At 44.3% G+C, this 21,579-nt stretch overlaps 1 protein-coding gene across 1 annotated transcript in view; it reads left to right on the top strand.

Moving 5' to 3' along the window:
* GRK5 (G protein-coupled receptor kinase 5) overlaps window positions 1-21,579 on the top strand; it is a 285,939-nt gene that overhangs the window by 190,540 nt on the left and 73,820 nt on the right. The window contains exons 3-4 of the mRNA XM_038758122.1: window positions 5,747-5,859; window positions 18,669-18,746. Of these exons, the coding sequence (XP_038614050.1) occupies window positions 5,747-5,859; window positions 18,669-18,746 (191 nt within the window). The remainder of the gene's footprint in view (window positions 1-5,746; window positions 5,860-18,668; window positions 18,747-21,579) is intronic.

Genomic DNA, 21,579 nt, shown 5'->3' with positions numbered 1-21,579 from the left:
AAAGCCCTACTGAATAATAATAATAATAATAATAATGGCATTTATTAAGCGCTAACTATGTGCAAAGCACTGGTCTAAGCGCTGGGGAGGTTACGAGGTGATCAGGTTGTCCCACGGGGGGCTCGCAGTCTTAATCCCCATTTTCCAGATGAGGGAACTGAGGCATAGAGAAGTTGTGACTTGCCTAAAGTCAATCAATCAATCAATCGTATTTATTGAGCGCTTACTATATGCAGAGCACTGTACTAAGTGCTTGGGAAGTACAAGTTGGCAACATATAGAGACAGTCCCTACCCAACAGCGGGCTCACAGTCTAAAAGGGGGAGCTGACAGTTGGTGAAGGCACACTTCCTCCAAGGGGCCTTCCAAGATTAAACCCCCTTTTCCTCTGCTTCCCCTCCCTTCTGCATCACCTCGACTCCCTCCCTCCACCCCCTTCCCACAGCGCTTATGTATATATGTATATTTCTATACTTCTGTTTATATCGAAGCCTGTTTACTTGTTTTGAAGTCCGTCTCCCCCATTCTAGACTGTGAGCCCATTGTGGGCAGGGATTGTCTCTCTTTATTGCTGCATTGTATTTTCCAAGTGCTTAGAGAAGCAGCGTGGCTCGGTGGAAAGAGCCCGGGCTTTGGAGTCAGAGGTCATGGGTTTGAATCCCGGCTCCGCCACTTGTCAGCTGGGTGACTTTGGGCAAGTCACTTCACGTCTCTGGGCCTCAGTTACCTCATCTGGAAAATGGGGATTAAGGTCGTGAGCCCCCCGAGGGACAACCTGATCACCTTGTAGCCTCCCCAGCGCTTAGAACAGTGCTTTGCACATAGTAAGCGCTTAATAAAAAATGCCATTATTATTAGTGGTAGTAGTGCAGTGCCCTGCACACAGTAAGCACTCAGTAAAAGGGATTAAATGAGCAGAATCCATGTCATCCATGGAAATAAGACTATGTGTGTATATTTGTGAGTGTCCATGCATTGGTAAGTTATTTAACACACACACACAAGCACACAGAGTCATTCTTCAGGCCTGAAGCTGACATTTTCGCTAGCGAGGTTTTATCACTGTGGGTGACTATGGCTAAAAAACTACAGGTAACTGTAAATTCTTTTTGCATTATGTGTAGCTAAAGATTATTCTTTACTGTATTTGCTGTTATGCATTCTCTATTAACAGTGCAGCCATCTGGAAGCCTCTATTGTAGAGAATCACCCTAAAATGGGGGTGAAGACTATGAGCCCCCCATGGGACAACCTGATCCACCTTGTAACCTCCCCAGTGCTTAGAACAGTGCTTTGCACATAGTAAGCGCTTAATAAATGCCATCATTATTATTATTATTATTATTATTCAGTTGCGTGTTCACCAGGTTATTCATTCATGCAGTCATATGTATGGAGCGCTTACTGTGTGCAGAGCACTGTACTGAGTGCTTGGGAAATACAGTTCAGCAACAAACAGAGGCAGTTCCTGCCCACAAGGGGCTCACAGTCTAGAAGGGGGGAGACAGACATCAAAACAAGTAAACAGGCATCAGTAGCATCATTATAAATAAATAGAATTATAGCGATGTGCACATCATTAATAAAAATGAATAGAATTATAATTATAAATATGTATGTATATACGCAAGTGCTGTGGGGCGGGGAAAGGGGGGAGAGCAAAGGGAGCGAGTCAGGGCGATGGGGAAGAGAGGGGGAGTGGAGGAAAAGGGGGCCTTAGTCTGGGAAGGCTTCCTGGAGGAGGTAAGCTTTCAGTAGGGCTTTGAAGTTGGGTGGATTTGAGGAGGGAGGGCATTCCAGGCCAGAGGTAGGACTTGGGCCGGGGATCGACGGCGAGACAGGCGGGAATGAGGTACAGTGCGAAGGTTAGTACCAGAGGACTGGAGTGTGCTGGGATGTAGAAGGTTTGATAGTCCTACCGTAATAATTAATATTCAGTTAGATATTCTTTTAATATTAATATTCAATATTCAATTAATATTCTTTTAGACTGTGAGCCCACTGTTGGGTAGGGACTGTCTCTGTATGTTGCCAATTTGTACTTCCCAAGCGCTTAGTACAGTGCTCTGCACACAGTAAGCGCTCAATAAATACGATTGACGATGAATATTCAGTGTGTGCTTATTGCTGCTGATCACTGAACCACCCATCTGAGAACTTAGAATTAGGCGACGTGGACCCTGCCCTGCAGGAGCTTACAATCAAATCGGGGAGACAAGCCCTGCAAATTGAATAACTACCATAGGAAGCAGAGGAAAACGTGTATGGCGAAAGCCAAAGGAAACCAAAAAGGAGTAAATAATTCGAATAAATAAACCAATATATGTACACGTGCTGCAGGATGACCTGACCGGGATTAAATGGGAAATGTTTCCGGGAGGATATAGCTTCAGGGCTTTGAAAGGGAGGAAGGATGTGGTTTGGAGGGTCTGAGACAGGAGCGTTCCCTCCAGAGGAGGAATATGCCTAAAGGGTTAGAGATGGGAAAGTTCATCTTGGATGTTATCTTGGAAGAGAGAACAGGCTTCGGTGTAATGGAAGGAGAGCACAGAAAGATAAAATAGAGGAAGGTGGTTGAGAGTCTTGAAACAAATCAATCAGTGGTATTTATTGAGTGCTTACTGTGTGCAGAGCCCTACAAAGAGCTTGGGAGGGTACAGCAGATTTGGTAGAAACGTTCTCTGTCCACAGTGAGCTTACAGTTTAGAAGCAAATGATCAGAAGTCTCAGTCTGAGGCAGAGAGAAATGGGTAGCAGTGGAGGTTTCTGAGGAGGGAGTTATGCATTTAAAGTGGCGTTTTGTAAGCTCTCAATAAATAGGATTGATGGATTTTAGGAAGCGTCTGAAAAATCCACGAGGGCAGAGAACATGTGCACTGATTTTCTTGTCCTCTCCCAAGTGCTCAGTACATATGGTGCACCTATGAAATGCCACTGATTAAATTGATCTGGAGGATGAGGTAAGAGGACACACACAGTAAGAAAGCAATAAATACGACTGAATGAATGAAGGAGTGGAAGTCCTCTAGCATCCTGGGCCTCCCCACCAATGAAACACTCTTCAAATAAGGAGGAAGGAGATGGGCAGATTTTTCCCGGCCTCAGGATAGCTGTTTGTCTGTAGCCAGGCCTTTATGGGGGACCATAATCACGCCATCAAAAATATCTGTCGTATATATCCGTATAGATCTAATTTATTTATTTATGCATTTACTCTAATGTCTGTCTCCCCCTCTACACTGTGAGCTCGTTGTGGGCAGGAGTGTGTCTGTTTGTTGTTATTATTGTACTCCTCCAAGTGCTTACTACAGTGCTTTGCTCACAATAAGCGCTCAATAAATATGACTGACTGACTGACTAACTGAATGAATGAATGAATGAATGAATGAATGAATGAATGAAAAATTCCCATCTGGGCCCCCACACTCAATGGCTTGAATCAGTCATTCAGTCAGTGGTATTTACTGAGCACTTACTTTGTGCAGAGCACTGTACTAAGTGTTTAGGAGAGTACAGTAGAATTGTTAGACATTCCCTACCCACAATGAGCTTACAGTCTAGAGGGGGAGACAGACATATGTATTTATATTAATAAATATAATAATATAATAATAATTATAATAATTATAATTTATGATGTATAATTTATAGCTGTATATGTTTGTACATATTTATTACTCTTTTATTTGTACATATTTATTCTATTTATTTTATTTTGCTAATATGATTTGTTTTGTTCTCTGTCTCTCCCTTCTAGACTGTGAGCCCACTGCTGGGTAGGGACCGTCTCTAGATGTTGCCAACTTGGACTTCCCAAGCGCTTTGTGCAGTGCTCTGCACACAGTAAGCGCTCAATAAATGCGATTGATTGATTGATTATAGATATGTGCATCAGTTGCATTTCTATAAATTATACATTATGAATTATGGAAGGCAGCAGACTCTTCGATGCTGGGAGAAACAGTTCTTGGACTAATTAGTGCTCTGGCCCTCCTTTAAGGGCCGAGTTGCAATTTTCCCAGTGTTGTAACAGTCATTACAGGGGATTCCCTACCTGCCCCACCATTCCTGATAATAATAGCGATAACTAATAATTATGGTACTCGTGCTATGTGCACTGTTCTCAGTGCTGGGGACCAGGCTCTATCCACTAAGCCTCACTGCTTCTCCTGGGAAATGGGGTTTCTTCCCGGGGATGCTGAGTAGGGAGGAAGCTGCTGATTTCTCAGGCAACTCCGCTTGGCCTCCGGAGCCCGTTCGCATTTGCCTCCGTTTGCTGCCCACCATCCTGGTGGGCCAGGGGGCAAACAGCTGCACAAAGGAAACGCTTAATAAATCCTATCGCTACTCTTGCCCTCAGCATCCTTCTCTTCCCCCTCCTTGACGAAGTCACTCCCAACTTGCCAGTGAGATGCTGAAAGGTGTATCCCGCGGTCAGTCTGCAAGAGCAGTGTTCTAGCTTTAAACCGTCTGGAAGATTGTTTGCTTGGGCACAAGTTTCACGATACACTGCGTCGGAAGGGTTTCCTCTTCTTCCTAAGCTCCAGAAGAACGCATCACCCACATCACACCCGGAGGCAAAGCCATTAAAACACATGCCCCTCTGTTCAGTGATATCCCTTTTGTTGGTTTGGCGGCAATGTCGCGTCTGTGCTGCAGGTAGACATTCACAATGGGTAATATCAACTGTTTTTAATTCATTGGCCGATTTCCCGATTTACTGTCCATTCTGCACAAATTCATTTCCAGGCAGAAAAGACTTATGGAGAGGGAACTGATTTGAAAAATAAAAAAAAAGCCCCCAAACACCCCCTTTTGTTTTATTATAATGGCATTTTCTCAGTTTGATTGAAAACCTCTGTCTGTGGTGAGGGAGATTGTCTAGAATCCATCTCCTGGATCTCCTAAAATGTGGCCGTTGAGTTCTTACGAAACCCCCATAATGTGGAAGACTGCTTAATAATAATAATGATAATATTAATGGTATTTGTTACCATAGTAAACACTTACTATGTGCCAAGCACTGTACTAAGCACTCACACTGTAGTACCACCTACTCTGATGTCAAGCCCATCATCTCGCCTGTAAAATGGGGATTAAGACTGTGAGTGTGTGAGACATGGGCTGTGCCCAACCTGGTCATCTTGCATCTACTCCAGTGCTTAGTACAGTGCCTGGCACACAGTAAGTGCTTAAAATAAATAAAATAAATAAATAATTGGCATTTGTTAAGCGCTTACTATGTGCAAAGCACTGTTCTAACAAATACCATTTAAAAAAAGCACATGCAGTCTCCAAGGCGTTTCTTCCAGCACCACCGAATCTGAACTCATTCCTTTAGTCGCATTTATTTAGCACTTGCTGTGTGCAGAGTAATGTACTAAGGTCTTGGGAGAGCATACTGTAACAATAAACAGTAACCCATTCCCTGCCCACGAGTTTACAATCGGTTGAGCGTTCCCAAATCCCCTAACAATGTTCTAGCCGAATCACATAGTGAAAATGTGAACAATTGTAGATCTGAGTGAACCCACCGAGTGGGGGAAGATCCTAATGCCCATCATTATTTATGTGCCGTACAAATCGCCGCAGATCGTTACCACAGGGTCTTTGTTTCGGCCGCGCCGTTTTGTGTTGTCGGGGACCAAGCTTGGGGTTCATTGCCTGTCTAAAACTTGCACTCTGCACGGCACTGTGTCAAAGAGACTCTCCCATTTTCACTTCCCTTTTCTTTTATCACCTCCAGACAGTGATTACTGCAGTTTATGTGACAAGCAGCCGATTGGAAGGCTTCTTTTCCGACAGTTCTGTGAAACTCGACCCGAACTTGAGTGCTGTATTAGGTTCCTTGATTCAGTGGTAAGTTGATTCTTCTGATGTTTCCAGACTTATATTACACTTTTGTCCTTTTGTGATGAATGCATAAGCCCCGAGGCCAGAAGGCCGCATATAAATCATTATTTCTCCAAATAGTGCGTAGATTCTGCGTCGCTCCCGGAACGCTTAGTTTCACACAGAAGCTGAATGTTGTGTCTGGCCCCATTAATAACCACGTGCCATCCGAATCGTTGATTCTCCAATTCTGTGATTCCCCACGAGATGAGCTCCCAAAGAAGATTTCTCTTTTGTTTCTTTATTTTGCTAATATGTTGATTTATAATCGAAAATGAAAGGGAAAATTCAGGAAAATCCAGCCCCGTCTAACTCAGCAAGAGACTAGATTCTTTTGAAGAGATTGCTAACGACGCATAAGGAACCTGTAACTTTGCATTATCCAACTTAAACTGTGAGCTCCATGTGGGACATGTGTGTGTCCCCAACCTGATTAACTTCTATCTACCCCAGTGCTTCGAACGGTGCTCGACACATTGAAAGCACGCAACAAGTACCGTTATTATTGTCAGGAGGAAGCAATAATAGGAGACAGGATCCCTTGCAAACCAAGGAGTTTACGGTATAGTGGAGGAGACTCATACTAAAATAGTGGGTTCAACAAGTAGGTTGAAGCGATGAGAGTACAGATATCCACCGAAGTGACGTGGAGGTGGCGGACTTGGTGAGTGCCCTGGTATTTCGGGGATGTGAAAGTGTTGGAATGAAAGCAGGAGGGAAATAAGGTGGGGGGAGAAGAGAGATGAATGAGGAAAGACAGCCCAGAGGAAGCGTGATTTCCGAAGGGCTTCAAAAACGGGGAGAGCAGCGGCCTCCCGGATGTGAAGGAGGAGAGAGCTTCAGGCGGGAGGGGAGGACGTGAGGAAGCGATCGGCAAACACGAAGCGCTGAAAGCACGCAAAGCGGAGTGCAAACTGGGGGAAGTTTCACAGGATTTGTGTTTCCCCAAGCATCATCATCATCATCATCAATCGTATTTATTGAGCGCTTACTATGTGCAGAGCACTGTACTAAGCGCTTGGGAAGTACAAATTGGCAACATATAGAGACAGTCCCTACTCAACCGTGGGCTCACAGTCTAAAAGGGGGAGACAGAGAACAAAACCAAACATACTAACAAAATAAAATAAATAGAATAGATATGTACAAATAAAATAAATAAATAAATAAATAGAGTAAAAAAATATGTACAAACATATATACATATATACAGGTGCTGTGGGGAAGGGAAGGAGGTAAGATGGGGGGATGGAGAGGGGGACGAGGGGGAGAGGAAGGAAGGGGCTCAGTCTGGGAAGGCCTCCTGGAGGAGGTGAGCTCTCAGTAGGGCCTTGAAGGGAGGAAGAGAGCTAGCTTGGCGGATGGGCAGAGGGAGGGCATTCCGGGCCTGGGGGATGACGTGGGCCGGGGGTCGATGGCGGGACAGGCGAGAGCGAGGTACGGTGAGGAGATCAGCGGTGGAGGAGCGGAGGGTGAGGGCTGGGCTGGAGAAGGAGAGAAGGGAGGTGAGGTAGGAGGGGGAGAGGTGTTGGAGAGCCTTGAAGCACTTAGTACCATGCTCTGTACACAGTGAGCGCTCAATAAATACTATCGAGTGATCGATTTCCAAAGGCAAAGAAGAGAAGCTGCGTGGCTTAGTGGAAAGAGCACGGGCCTGGGAATCACAGGACTTGGTTTTCTAATCCCAGCTCAGTCGCTTGTCTGCTGTGTGACTTCGAGCAAGTCCCATAATTTCTGTGGGTCTCGGTTACCTCATCCGTAAAACGGGGCTGAAATCATCCTCCCTCCAACTTGGACTGCGAGCCGAGCCCCATGTAGGGTAGGGACTGTGTCCAGCCTGATAAACTTGTACCTACCCCAGAGCTGGACGCATAATACGCGCTTAACGAGTAACATTAAAAAAAAAAAGTTCTAGCTATTCCTTTTTGGATGCGGTCATGTGGGGAAGGAGTTGCCAGGTACATTTCTGGCAGTGGTAACAGCGGCAGAAACCTCCTTCCGTTCTCTCTTGGCCATTAAACTCCGGTTCGGAAGAGAAAAGAAAGCAATGCGGAGCGCTGCCTGGAGGTATTTAAGGGAAAAAGGGAAGTGTGGGTTGGGATCGGCATGGGGAATTTTCCAGCTTGCCTACCTTATTAAACATATATAGTAAATTAATGAGGTAAAGAAATGAAATAGACATCCATTTTAATTATAGCCGTGAAAACCTCCTTCTCTTTGGGGCTCACTCACAGGTTTTTTTTTAATAAAACTGTTTTCATTACCCAGTATAGACGTATTAAACCACTTTTAGACATGCCCGCTAATGATGTGCACACGTACACCTAGGCCAACTGACTCCTATTAGCATTTCTGGTCTTCAGTCCCGTCAATTAGCCGAGCCTTTTCTCTGCCCGTTCCGTACGTCAGAGGCGTGTACATTGAAACGCCTCTTTTACGCATGAAGACTTTATTGAGTTTTCCAGCGGAAGCACGATTTCTCATCTGAAATGCGTTTTATTTCCCCACCAGGATCGAAAGTTTGAAGCCCTGAAAGAGGGCATCGCTTTCTCGTGGTTGGAACTTTTTCCTCAAACAACCGATACAATTCAGGCCGCAATTCCTCCTCCAAATTGAAACCTGGACCGATCCATTAAAAATAACCCATTTTTGCTTTTCATTCTGGGTGTCGACCCGGACCCTTTCCGAGGCAGCCTTTCCTGGCGACTTCGAGATTGCTTTTCTAGGCCGAAGTTGAGTCCTGTCGTTTCCGTTTTTAATTGGAACATTAGCTCTTTTTATGACCAATAATAGCGTTTCTGTGCCATTAAGCGGGCTGCAAGAATAATCGTCATCAGTGTTATTTATAGAGCACTCACTGTGTGCAGAGCACTGTAGTAAGCACTTGGGAGGGTAAACGAGAACAAAGTTTGCAGACACGTTCCCTGCCCGCGTCGAGCTTGCAGTCTAGAGGGGGGGACAGACACTAATGTAGATGAATAAATTATGGATCCCTTCCCCACAGCACCTGTATATATGTATATATGTTTGTACATATTTATTACTCTATTTATTTTACTTGTACATATCTATTCTATTTATTTTATTTTGTTAGTATGTTTGGTTTTGTTCTCTGTCTCCCCCTTTTAGACTGTGAGCCCACTGTTGGGTAGGGACTGTCTCTATATGTTGCCTATTTGTACTTCCCAAGCGCTTAGTACAGTGCTCTGCACATAGTAAGCACTCAATAAATACGATTGATGATGATGATGATGATGATGATGGATATGTACATAAGTGCTGTGGGACTGAGGGTGGGATGGATACCAAGTGCCCAAAAGAGTACGGCATGATAGGGTGGAGAGAACGCTGTCCCGGGAGTTAGAAGGTCATGAGTTCTAATTCCGGCTCTGCCATCTGTCTGCTGTGTGACTTTAGGCAAGTCACTTCACTTCTCTGTGCCTCAGTCACCTAAATGGGGATTGAGACCGTGAGCCCCACGTGGGACGGGGACTTTGTCCACCCTGATTGGTTCATATCCATCCCAACGCGTAGTAACAATAATAATAACAACCGTGGCATTTGGTAAGTGCTTACTATGTGCCAGGCATGGTACGAAGCATTGGGGTGGATACAGGCAGATAGGGTGGGACACAGTCTCAATCCCCATTTTCCAGATGAGGTAACTGAGGCCCAGGGAAGGGAAGCGACTCGCCCAAGGTCACGCAGGCGTTGGTGGCAGAGCCGGGATTAGAGGCCACAACGTCCCTCTTCGTTTCTGAACTCTGAGCAAGAATTAGTAGTTTCTTGGCTGAATTTTGATCCATTTGATCAATCAGGTGTATTATTATAACCCCGCTCAGAGGACAGGAATATCAGATAAGTTATTAAGAGTGATTATGATGGTAATAATAATTGCGGTATTAGTTGAGTGCTATGTGCCAACCACTGGACTAAGATTTGGAGTAGATACAATATAAACAGATTAGATAAAGTCCCTGTCCCGCATGGACAGCTCACAGTGTCTTATTATTGTTTGTGTGAGTGAAGTGACTTGCCCAAAGTCACACAGCAGGCAGGGAATAGGGCGCGGGACATCTAAACACCCAGTCCCATGCCCCACATAGTTACTATAGTCAGTTCGAAACTGCATTAGCTCTGCGTTGCACGCAGGTACGGGGTTTTTTTTTTGGAAATCTTCAAAAAATGCCCTCCGAAATGTAGGGATTGAATTCTTGTTTACGGAGTTATAGAGACTAGCATGGCTTCCATTGGTTAAGGTGGATAAGCACGCCGAGAAGCAGCGCGGCTCAGTGGGAAGAGAGCGGGCTTTGGAGTCCGAGGTCCTGGGTTCAAATCCCGGCCCTGCCAACTGTCAGCTGTGTGACTTTGGGCGAGTCACTTCACTTCCCTGGGCCTCAGTTCCCTCATCTGGAAAATGGGGATTAAGACTGTGAGCCCCCCGTGGGACAACCTGATCACTCTGTAACCTCCCCAGCGCTTAGAACGGTGCTTTGCACGTAGTAAGCGCTTAATAAATGCCATTATTATTGTTATTATTATATCAGGGAGGGTGTGAATTGGGAAAACAGGGCTTCTAACCCTGAAGCTCGAAGGTTCTGAGTTCAGAACAAACCACAAGAAAGACTTCTTTCAAATAATCCATCGGCAATAGTATTTATTAACCAGCTAGCTCTCCTCCTGGCTGCAGAGCACTGTACTGAGTACTCAGGGGAGCAGACTTAAGCCCCATTTTATAGTTGAGGATAGGGAGGCCCAAAAAAGTTTAGGGATTTGTCCAAGGTCACACAGCAAGCAGTTGACAGAGCTGGGATTAGAACCTACATCCTCCTGGCACCCAGGCCCGTGCTCTTTCCACCAGGCCACACTGTTTCTCCGGTGTCTGCCGTGTGACCTTGGGTAAGTCACTTAACTTCTCTGGGCCTCAGTTACCTCATCTGTAAAATGGGGATCAAGACCGTGAGGCCCCAGTTAATCTTTTATCCACTTTAGCGCTTAGTACAGTGCCTGGAACAAAATTGTGCTTAGGAATGTGCAACGGAAACCCAAAACAAGTTCCCTCCCTACAAGGAACTTACTGGGCAGACCGACAGAAAAATAATGAAATAATAATCAATCAATCAATCAATCATATTTATTGAGCGCTTACTGTGTGCAGAGCACTGTACTAAGCGCTTGGGAAGTCCAAGTCGGCCACACATAGAGACAATCCCTACCCAACAGCGGGCTCACAGTCTAGAAGAATAAATAAATCGATAGTTTAATTGAATACATGTATTTTGAATTGAATTTGTATTTTGAATTGAATACATGTATACATATATGTGTCTATGTATACACACACACATATGTGTCCTAGAAGAATAAATAAATTGATTGTTTAATTGAGTACATGTATTTTGAATTGAATTTGTATTTTGAATTGAATACATGTATACATATACGTGTCTATATATACACACACATATATGTGCCCAAGTGCTGAAAATAGGTATAAATGCCAAAACGCAAGAACGGGCCATTGGATTGATGTGACTGAGAATGTTGGAAATCGTATTTATTGAGCGCTTACTGTGTGCAGAACACTGTACGAAGCGCTTGGGAAGTACAAGTTGGCAACACATTGAGACAATCCCTACCCAACAGCGGGCTCACAGTCTAGAAGAATAAATAAATTGATAGTTTAATTGAATACATGTATTTTGAATTGAATTTGTATTTTGAATTGAATGCATGTATACATATATGTGTCTATGTATACACACACACATATGTGTCCTAGAAGAATAAATAAATTGATTGTTTAATTGAATACACGTATTTTGAATTGAATTTGTACTTTGAATTGAATACATGTATACATATACGTGTCTATGTATACACACACATATATGTGTCCAAGTGCTGAAAACAGGTATAAATGCCAAAGCGCAAGAACGGGCCGTCGGATTGATGTGACTGAGGATGTTGGAAATGAACTGGGGAAGATTTCTTAGGAAGGAAGGATTTCAAGGGGGCTTTGAAGAGGGGGAAGACTGAGGTCTGGAGGATTTGCCGGGAAAGGGAGTTCCAAGTCACGAGAACAGCATGCAAAGGAGAATTAATATGAGAAAATGGAGAGAGCTGGCAGAGCGCCTTGAAGCCAGTCGCAAGGAGAGTTTTTTTCTGATGTGGAGAGTGATAGACTGCAATAATAATAATAATAATAATGATGATGGCATTTGTTAAGCGCTTACTATGTGCAGAGCACTGTTCTAAGCGCTGGGGGGGATACAAGGTGATCAAGTTGTCCAACGTGGGGCTCACAGTCTTAATCCCCATTTTACAGATGAGGGAACTGAGGCTCAGAGAAGTTAAGTGACTTGCCCAAGGTCACACAGCAGACATGTGGCGGAGCTGGGATTCGAACCCATGACCTCTGACTCCAAAGCCCGGGCTCTTTCCAATGAACGCTGCTTCTCAATGGAAGTAAAGCGAAGAGGTGTGACTTTGTGACTTTTCAGGAAGATGATCCAATTTGGAATATGGACTGGAGGAGGGAGTGTCTGGAGGCAAGAGTGTTTCCTCGAAGGCCGGGAACATATCTTTTATCTTTTTTTATTGCATTCATTAAGCGTTTTACTACGTGTCAGGCACTGTTCTAAGCTCCGGGTTAGATAGAGGTTAATCACGGCCCTGTCCCACGTGGGGCTCGTAGTCTAAGTAGAAGGGAGAGCGGGTATTGAATCCCCATTGTGCAGGTGAGGAAACTGAGACCCCGAGAAGTGAAATGACCTACCCAGACTGAGCCCCCTCCTTCCTCTGCCCCTTCTCCCCCTCCCCATCCCCCCCACCTTACCTCCTTCCCCTCCCCACAGTACCTGTATATATGTATATATGTTTGTACATATTTATTACTCTATTTTATTTGTACACATTTATTCTATTTATTTTATTTTGTTAATATGTCTTGTTTTGTTCTCTGTCTCCCCCTTCTAGACTGTGAGCCCACTGTTGCGTAGGGACCGTCTCTATATGTTGCCAACTTGTACTTCCCAAGTGCTTAGTACAGTGCTCTGCACACCGTAAGCGCTCAATAAATACGATTGAATGAATTTATTACTCTATTTTATTTGTGCAGATTTATTCTTATTTATTTTATTTTGTTAACATGTCTTGTTTTGTTGTCTGTCTCCCCCTTCTAGACTGTGAGCCCGCTGTTGGGTAGGGACCGTCCCTAGATGTTGCCAACTTGGACTTCCCAAGCGCTTAGTACAGTGCTCTGCACACCGTAAGCGCTCAATAAATACGATTGAATGAATGAATGAATTTATCACTCTATTTATTTATTTTATTTGTACATATTTATTCTATTTATTTTATTTTGTTAATATGTCTTGTTTTGTTCTCTGTCTCCCCCTTCTAGACTGTGAACCCGCTGTTGGGTAGGGACCGTCTCTATATGTTGCCAACTTGGACTTCCCAAGCACTTAGTACAGTGCTCTGCACGCCGTAAGCGCTCAATAAATACGATCGAATGAATGAATGAATTTATCACTCTATTTATTTATTTTATTTGTACACATTTATTCTATTTATTTTATTTTGTTAATATGTCTTGTTTGGTTGTCTGTCTCCCCCTTCTAGACTGTGAGCCCGCTGTTGGGTAGGGACCGTCTCTATATGTTGCCAACTTGGACTTCCCAAGCGCTTAGCACAGTGCTCTGCACACCGTAAGCAGTTTTATTTTCAATTTTTGCTAAAGTTAGTTGTGGTGTTTTGTTAAAAAAAAAAAACAAAACCCCAGCAACATCTCATAAGGCGCTTCCAGCAACGATGACAGAAAGCTTTATAATTAGGAGGAATAACCGAAAGAGGAAATATTGGGTGAATCGTGAATTTTGTTCAGCTGAGTTCAGAATTATATTCATATGGCCCTCTCCGTGGTGAGGTAACCGAGAAACTACTATTCTTTGGCAGCTGTGTGCACATAAATAATTGAAGTGGATTTTTCTTATTAAATGCTTCGTGTTCCACTCCTTATTTTAGATTAGCATTTCCTTCCAGAGGCGGTTCTCAAATTGATCATAACTTAGAAGTACCGAGATAAGAGAGCCTCGCTCATCTTCTTTGAAATAGCCCCCTTTTTTCATTACTTTATTTGTCAGTCCAGTTTGAGGAGAACACGTTACGGGGAGCATAAATGTTCTTGAGTGCCCAGGCTGTTAAGAGTTGCATGTCCGTCTGCCAGATATGATCTAAATGGACCGGAAATTGGATTAAAAAATGAAAAACCCACCCTTCCAGTATGTTTTACAGGAACTTAATATAGTTCATCTTCAGAAGGCTTGCAAGGGAAGTCCTGCATTGTGGTAACAGATGGTAATCAAAGGGAGTAGTAGTTCACGTGTGCATTCTGGTTTTGTTCCTCTGTGGTCCTTGTCTTGCAACTGTTTATCAAGTTGAAGCTAAATTTCAGTCGCGGCTGCTGGGACGGCCCGTTATTTGCTAGTTGAGAAACAGTATGGCCCAGTGGATGGAGCGTGGGCCTGGTGTCAGAAGGCCCTACCTTCTAATTCTGGCCCTGCCGTGTGACCTTGGGCAAATCACGTCACTTCTCTGTGTCTCGGTTACCTCATCTGTAAAATGGGGATTAAGGCCGAGAGCCCAGTGTGGGACGTGGACCGTAGGCAACCTGATTAACTTGTTTCTCCCTCATCACTTAGTACAATCAATCAATCAATCAATCAATCAATCGTATTTATTGAGCGCTTACTGTGTGCAGAGCACTGTACTAAGGGCTTGGGAAGTACAAACTGGCAACATATAGAGACAGTCCCTACCCAACAGTGGGCTCACATTCTAAATGGGGGAGACAGAGACATACTAACAAAATAAAATAAATAGAATAGATATGTACAAGTAAAATAAATGACGTGGGAGAGCTAGTACAGTGCCTGGCACATAGTAAGCACTTAACAGTACCATTTAAAAAAAATTAAATGGGCGACCTGAGACAGTTAATGTCAAAACCAGACTCTATCAGTCTCAGCCGGGCCTCCTATAATAATAATAATGGCATTTGTTAAGCGCTTATTATGTGCAAAGCACTGTTCTAAGCGCTGGGGAGGATATAAGGTGATCAGGTTGCCCCACTTGGGGCTCACAGTCTTAGTCCCCGTTTTACAGATGAGGTAACTGAAGCACAGAGAATAATAATAATGGCATTTATTAAGTGCTTACTATGTGCAAAGCACTGTTCTAAGCACCGGGGAGGTTACAAGGTGATCAGGTTGTCCCACGGGGGGCTCACAGTCTTAGTCCCCGTTTTACAGATGAGGTAACTGAGGCACAGAGAATAATAATAATGGCATTTATTAAGTGCTTACTATGTGCAAAGCACTGTTCTAAGCGCCGGGGAGGTTACAAGGTGATCAGGTTGTCCCACGGTGGGCTCACAGGCTTAATCCCCATTTTACAGATGAGGGAACTCAGGCACAGAGACTTGCCCAAAGTCACACAGCTGAAGCTTGACGGAGTGGGGATTCGAACCCATGACCTCCGCCTCCCAAGCCCTTGCTCTTTCCCCTGAGCCACGCTGCTTCTCCTGTGGTATTGATCCGGTTTGGGTTTGTAAAGGAGGGAATTTGGATCCCTCAGGTGCTTAGTACAGTGCTCTGCACTCAGCAAGCGCTCAATAAATACGACTGAAGGAATCCCTCAGCCAGTAGTAAGCATTCCGGCCTCTTCTCATTTGCTACATCATCACTTCTGTCCCCATTCACTCAGGAGATTATTCTTAGAGGTGATGGCCCGAAAGAGATGCTTTATCTTTCTTTCATTTTAAATCCAGTATGATTAAAGTTTTAGCGAGGACTTTAAGATGTTCAGAGACCTTCCTTTGTTAAACAGATGTGTCACCACGAGTAGGTGAGAACACTGAAATCTAGCATTCTGAATACACCGAGTATCATCATCATCATCATCATCATCATCAATCGTATTTATTGAGCGCTTACTATGTGCAGAGCACTGTACTAAGCGCTTGGGAAGTACAAATTGGCAACATATAGAGACAGTCCCTACCCAGCAGTGGGCTCACAGTCTAAAAGGGGGAGACGGAGAACAAAACCAAACATACTAACAAAAGAAAATAAATAGAATAGATATGCACAAGTAAAATAAATAAATAGAGTAATAAATATGTACAAACATATTTAAATAGTTAAAATATATTAATATATATTCATATATATATTAATAGTTAAAATAATTCTATAATCCCGAGCCTATAGATGCTTGCTCTTCTAGCTTCGTGCAGAGGATATCTGCCAGAGATCGTCTAGACCGTGAGCTCGTTGTGGGCAGGGATTGTCTCTCTTTTTTGCTGTATTATACTTTCCCAAGCGCTTAGTACAGTGCTCTGCACACAGTAAGCGCTCAATAAATGCGACTGAATGAATGAATCCGTATAATCTCGCTGCCATTATGTCCTGAGACTAGCTTTCTCCGAAAGGCTAGTCACTTCCAAGTTCATTTGCCGGATGCTTTTAACCTTAAGATGAAAAAATCTCTCGGTCTCTTCGACGCATGCTCAGTGCTTTTGACTAGTGTTCATCAGTAATGCTTGTCACCTTGAATAATGATAATAATAATAATAATAATAATAATAATAATAACAATAATAATAATGGCATTTGTTAAGCGCCTACTATGTGCAAAGCAGTGTATAAAGTCCTCTTGTTTCTCTTTCTCTACGGAAGTCTGAATCTTCACTAGTTGTGTGTCCTTGGAATGCAGAGTGCCAACGAAAGCCCAGAATTCATGCTCAATTTGACCTTTTTTTTAACATTTCCAAGCTTTTGTCTTTTTAAGAACTTCTTCTAAGCCCGACCGGTAAGACCGGGCTTTGGAGACTGAAGGGATGCAAGGTTATCTTGGTGTAGGAACAGAGAAATCCACAGGGATTTGTTGGAGCAAAACATTCAGAATGCCTCATTCACTGAGATCATTTCCTCCTTCCCCTTTCTGAGTAGCTGTGACTAACAAAATAAGAACACAGCCTTGGGTTTTATAACTGTACACAGTTAATCAATCTGCACGTTCAGCGTATAGTGATAAATGACAACCTCAACTCCCCGAACTTTCCGCTTTTAGTGATCTTTTCTAACTTGCAAGTTGTATCAGTCAGTCAATCAATCAATCAATCGATCGTATTTATTGAGCGCTTACTGTGTGCAGAGCACTGTACTAAGCGCTTGGGAAGTCCAAGTTGGCAACATATAGAGACGGTCCCTACCCAGCAGTGGGCTCACAGTCTAGAAGGGGGAGACAGAGAACCAAACCAAACATATTAACAAAATAAAATGAATAGAATAGATATGTACAAGTAAAATTAATAAATAGAGTAATAAATATGTACAAACATATATACGTATATACAAGTGCTGTGGGGAAGGGAAGGAGGTAAGACGGGGGGATGGAGAGGGGGGCGAGGGCGAGAGGAAGGAGGGGGCTCAGTCTGGGAAGGCCTCCTGGAGGAGGTGAGCTCTCAGTAGGGCCTTGGATGATGGAAGTTGTATGATGGAAATGAACCTCATTAATAATAATAATAATAATAATGATGATGGTATTTATTAAGCGCTTACTATGTCCCAAGCACTGTTCTAAGCACTAGGGTAGATACAAGGTAATCAGGTTGTCCCACGCGGGGCTCACAGTCCTAATTCCCATTTTCCAGCTGAGGGAACTGAGTCACGGAGAAGTTGTGACTTGCCCAAAGTCGCACAGCTGACAAGTGGCGGAGCCGGGATTAGAACTCACACGAGAAGCAGCGTGGCTCAGTGGAAAGAGCCCGGGCTTTGGAGTCAGAGGTCATGGGTTCAAATCCCGGCTCCGCCAGTTGTCAGCTGTGTGACTTTGGGCAAGTCTCTTAACTTCTCTGTGACTCAGCTCATCTGTAAAATGAGGATTAAGACTGTGGGACAACCTGATCACCTTGTTACCTCCCCAGCGCTTAGAACAGTGCTTTGCACATAGTAAGCACTTAATAAATACCATTATTATTATTATTATAAACTCTGACTCCCAAGTCTGTGCTCTTTCCACTAAGCCATGCTGCTTCTCTGCTTCTCTTAATAATCGTGGTGTTTGTTAAGGGCTTGGTTCATTCATTCAATCGGATGCTTACCCTGTGCAGAGCACTGTACTAAGTGCTTGGGAAAGTACAATACAGCACTAAACAGTGACAGCAACGAGCTCAGGTAGATACAATTTGAGCAATTGAATGCAGTCCCTGTCCCACAAGGGGATCGCAGTCAGAGCAGGGTAAATAAATAGTATATCTTTCAGAGGCCACTTGTGTATTGATCCCTAAGATCTATAGACTGAGTGGCTTCTGAGTATTTATTTGTTCTTAAGACAGGGCATTAAGTGGCTCAGCGATTGTCATGTTTCCTCATCCTCCGAATAGAAAGATCAATTAGAGAAGCAGCGTGGCTCAACGGCAAGAGCCCGGGCTTTGGAGTCAGAGGTCGTGAGTTCAAATCCTGGCTCCGCTACTTGTCAGCTGGGTGACTCTGGATAAGTCACTTCACTTCTCTGGGCCTCAGTTACCTCATCTGGAAAATGGAGATGAAGACTGGGAGCCCCACGTGGGACAACCCGATCGCCCCAGTGCTTAGAACAGTGCGTTGCACATAGTAAGCGCTTAATAAATGCCATGATAAAAAAAAAAAAAAGGATATGGGAATCTCTAGAAAGCACAGATACTGACGTTTTCTTTCTCTCTCTTCTAGGCAGAGTATGAAATCGCTCCTGATGAAAAGCTGGGAGAGAAAGGGAAGGAAATCATGATGAAATTCCTCAGCCCGGAGGTAAGAAGCAGCCGAAAGAGCACGATTGTAGGAGTGTGCGACATTGCTCTGCTGAGCAGAGAGGGGATGTGGATCCATCCATGAAGCCATGTTCCCAAGGGCTGAGGGAATACCCTCTAGGGAGCCAGTTCGGTTTGTGTGTGGAAATCAATCGATTGGTCAATCAATGGTATTTCTTGAGTGCTCACTGTGTGCAGAGCACTGTACTAAGCACTTGGGAGGGTGCAAAAACCATCTGGAAACCTGGCTGCAGATTTGACCCTCGATGTGGAAACTATAGGCCTCTCCCTCAGAATTGTTCTCCGGAGTGTGGCGTGGTCAAGTCTTTGAGTTCGGGTTGGGCTTGGGTTGTGAGTGATTTATAAAGTTTAAGAATCCCTAATGACATCCAGCTGATCAGCTCTTCCCTAAAGGGTAGTCTTGTCCCCGATCGATCTTGCCGTACTAGTTTATTAAAAAACCGGAGGGAATAAAAGAAGAGCTTCTTCCCTGTAAGGAACCTGAGTCATTGGCAGAGGTTCCAGGAAAGTGGGTGGAATGTCTTCATTGGAGGGCTTTAACAATACAAATAATAATAGTAAGGTGAAGAAGAATACCCTGAATTAGTTGAACACTTTTATTTTTCCAGTGTTGTCTTGATTGTCTCATTTGGCCTCACAACACCCCTGTGAGTTAGGGTGAGGCAGGTATTGTTGTTCTCATTTCAGAGGAGGAAATTTAAGTCCAGAAAGGTTAAGTGACCAGCCCGAGGTCACCCAGCAGGCACGGAGCGGGAACTAGAACCCAGGGCCTCTAACGCCCAGACCTGGGCTCTGGCTGGAAAGCTTTAGACATCATCCTGGCGATGTCCAGGGACGGATGAGGAGCGGGAACGGTACGACTTCCTTTCCAGCTCAGATCCGCCTCAGGCACTGCCGTTCCAGGATCCGAAGCCGCCGGAACCCTCGGCTCCTTTGGTCGAAGGGTCCGGTCGTATTTCGGCTGAACCCTTTTCCCCAGCCTCCCCTGTTGTGAAGGATTCCTTGCCTGCACTGGAGAAGAGTAGTGATGTTCCCCTCAGCCCAGCTAGGGTGTGTAAGAAATTGGGGGAGATACCTCCTTTTGATTTTCCATTCGTTCTCTAACCATGTTTAAACTTTGGGCAGAAAACTCGCCCAACAGGCACTAAGCATGAAGCTTTAAACACATGAGTTTTCATCAGCTTTAAGCCGCGTAAAACCTCATAACAGTAACCAAGCCTCGGGCCTTCTGCTTAGAATATTTTACCAGCACTGTCTGCCATACCCCAGGGAGTCTGTATTTCATTTTTTGAGAGTTTTCTTTCTTTCTTTTGTTTTTTTCAAGCGATGCAATATGTTTGACAAAGTGGCCAGGGGAGGGGAGGTGATCAGAGCCTTTTCTTCAGTCCAGCGCTTTCCTACAATAAATTTCGTTCTGTGCTTTCGGTTCTTTCAGCAAGCAGCTTGGAACCTGGTTTTGCTTACTGTGTCTGCTCGTTTCCACATGTGTGAAGAAAGGCCCAAGGTCACTGATGTGATGCGTGGTCTTGTCCAATTACCGCAAATGCCCATTGTGACCCTTTCATTTTGGCTCTTGGCCAAGGAAGTCACTTCCGCGGAAACGAAAGCCCCTTGGGTCGGAAACGGTTCTTTCCTTGGAAAATAAAAATGGACTGCTCCCATTTTCCTCTCCTCCCCTTCCGCTACCTGCTTTACTCGGGGAATGTAGAGAAACCCGAACAAGGCAGAAGAGAGAGAGAGAAGGGCGGTCTGGAGACTGGGCTAGGGAAGCTCGGCTCCCGAGCTTCACTAGAACATCTCACCGAGGATCCGGCCGCGTTCTGGCCTGAAACGAGGTGATTAAGGCAAAATATTAGGTCTGAAAGCCGGACTGACAGATGGTCAGTAGAGACTGGATGAGACTGCCAAGTCTATTTGGCCCATTGGCAGAAGGCAGGTTCAAATTCAAGACCCCTTAAAATGGAAAAAGTTGGGACTCCTGTCATGCGCCCACTTGAAATAATTGGTTTGGGGAATACTTCCTTCTTGGGAGTGAGAGAATTAAGCAGTTCAGAAGCAGTGCTAGTGAGTTGACAAAGGATTCCCTTTAGACACAGTCTCCAAATGTTCTGGTTATGAGACTCTTCTGAGGAAGCCAAAAGCTATTTAAAATTAAACCATTTCAGCGTAAATTTGGTCACTAAGAGAAGGTTGTTGTGGTGGGCTTTGTGAACTTACCTCTTAGGTTTTGGAGCATGTACTTGAGCTGGTTGTTTTCTGCTTTTTGTTAACGATATTTGTTTAGCACTTACTATGTCTCAGGCGCTGTACTGAGCACTGGGCTAGATACAAGCTAAAAGGATGGACACATGGGGCTCAAAGTCTTAATCCTTATTTTACAGATGAGGTAACTGAGGCACAGAGAAGTGAAGTGACTTGTCCAAGGTCACACAACAAATGATAGAGTGGAATTAGAACTCAGGTCCTTTGGCTCCCAAGCCCGTGCTCTTTCCACAAGGCCATGCTGCTTCTGTACCTTCAAAGAACTGTTGTGGACAGGGAATGTGTCTGTTTGTTATTATCCTGTATTCTCCCAAGTGCTTAGTACAGTAAGCACGCAGTACTTAGAACAGTCCTGCACATGGTAAGCACTCAATAAATATGATTGAATGAATGAAAGAGCCCGGCTGTTCACGCAAGGATCTTACAATCCAGAGTGGGAGACAGACGTAAATATAAATTAATTACAGGTACATGCATAAGTGCTGTGGAGCTGAGGGTGGGGTGAATATCGTTTGGTTAAGGGGGACAGATTCAAGTGCCTAGGCAGTGCG

The sequence above is a fragment of the Tachyglossus aculeatus genome, chromosome 16, assembly GCF_015852505.1.
Source record: "Tachyglossus aculeatus isolate mTacAcu1 chromosome 16, mTacAcu1.pri, whole genome shotgun sequence".
NCBI classification, from domain to species: Eukaryota; Metazoa; Chordata; class Mammalia; order Monotremata; family Tachyglossidae; genus Tachyglossus; species Tachyglossus aculeatus.
The sequence above is the reverse complement of the archived record's forward strand: the minus strand, read 5'-3'. Positions and strand labels throughout refer to the sequence as shown.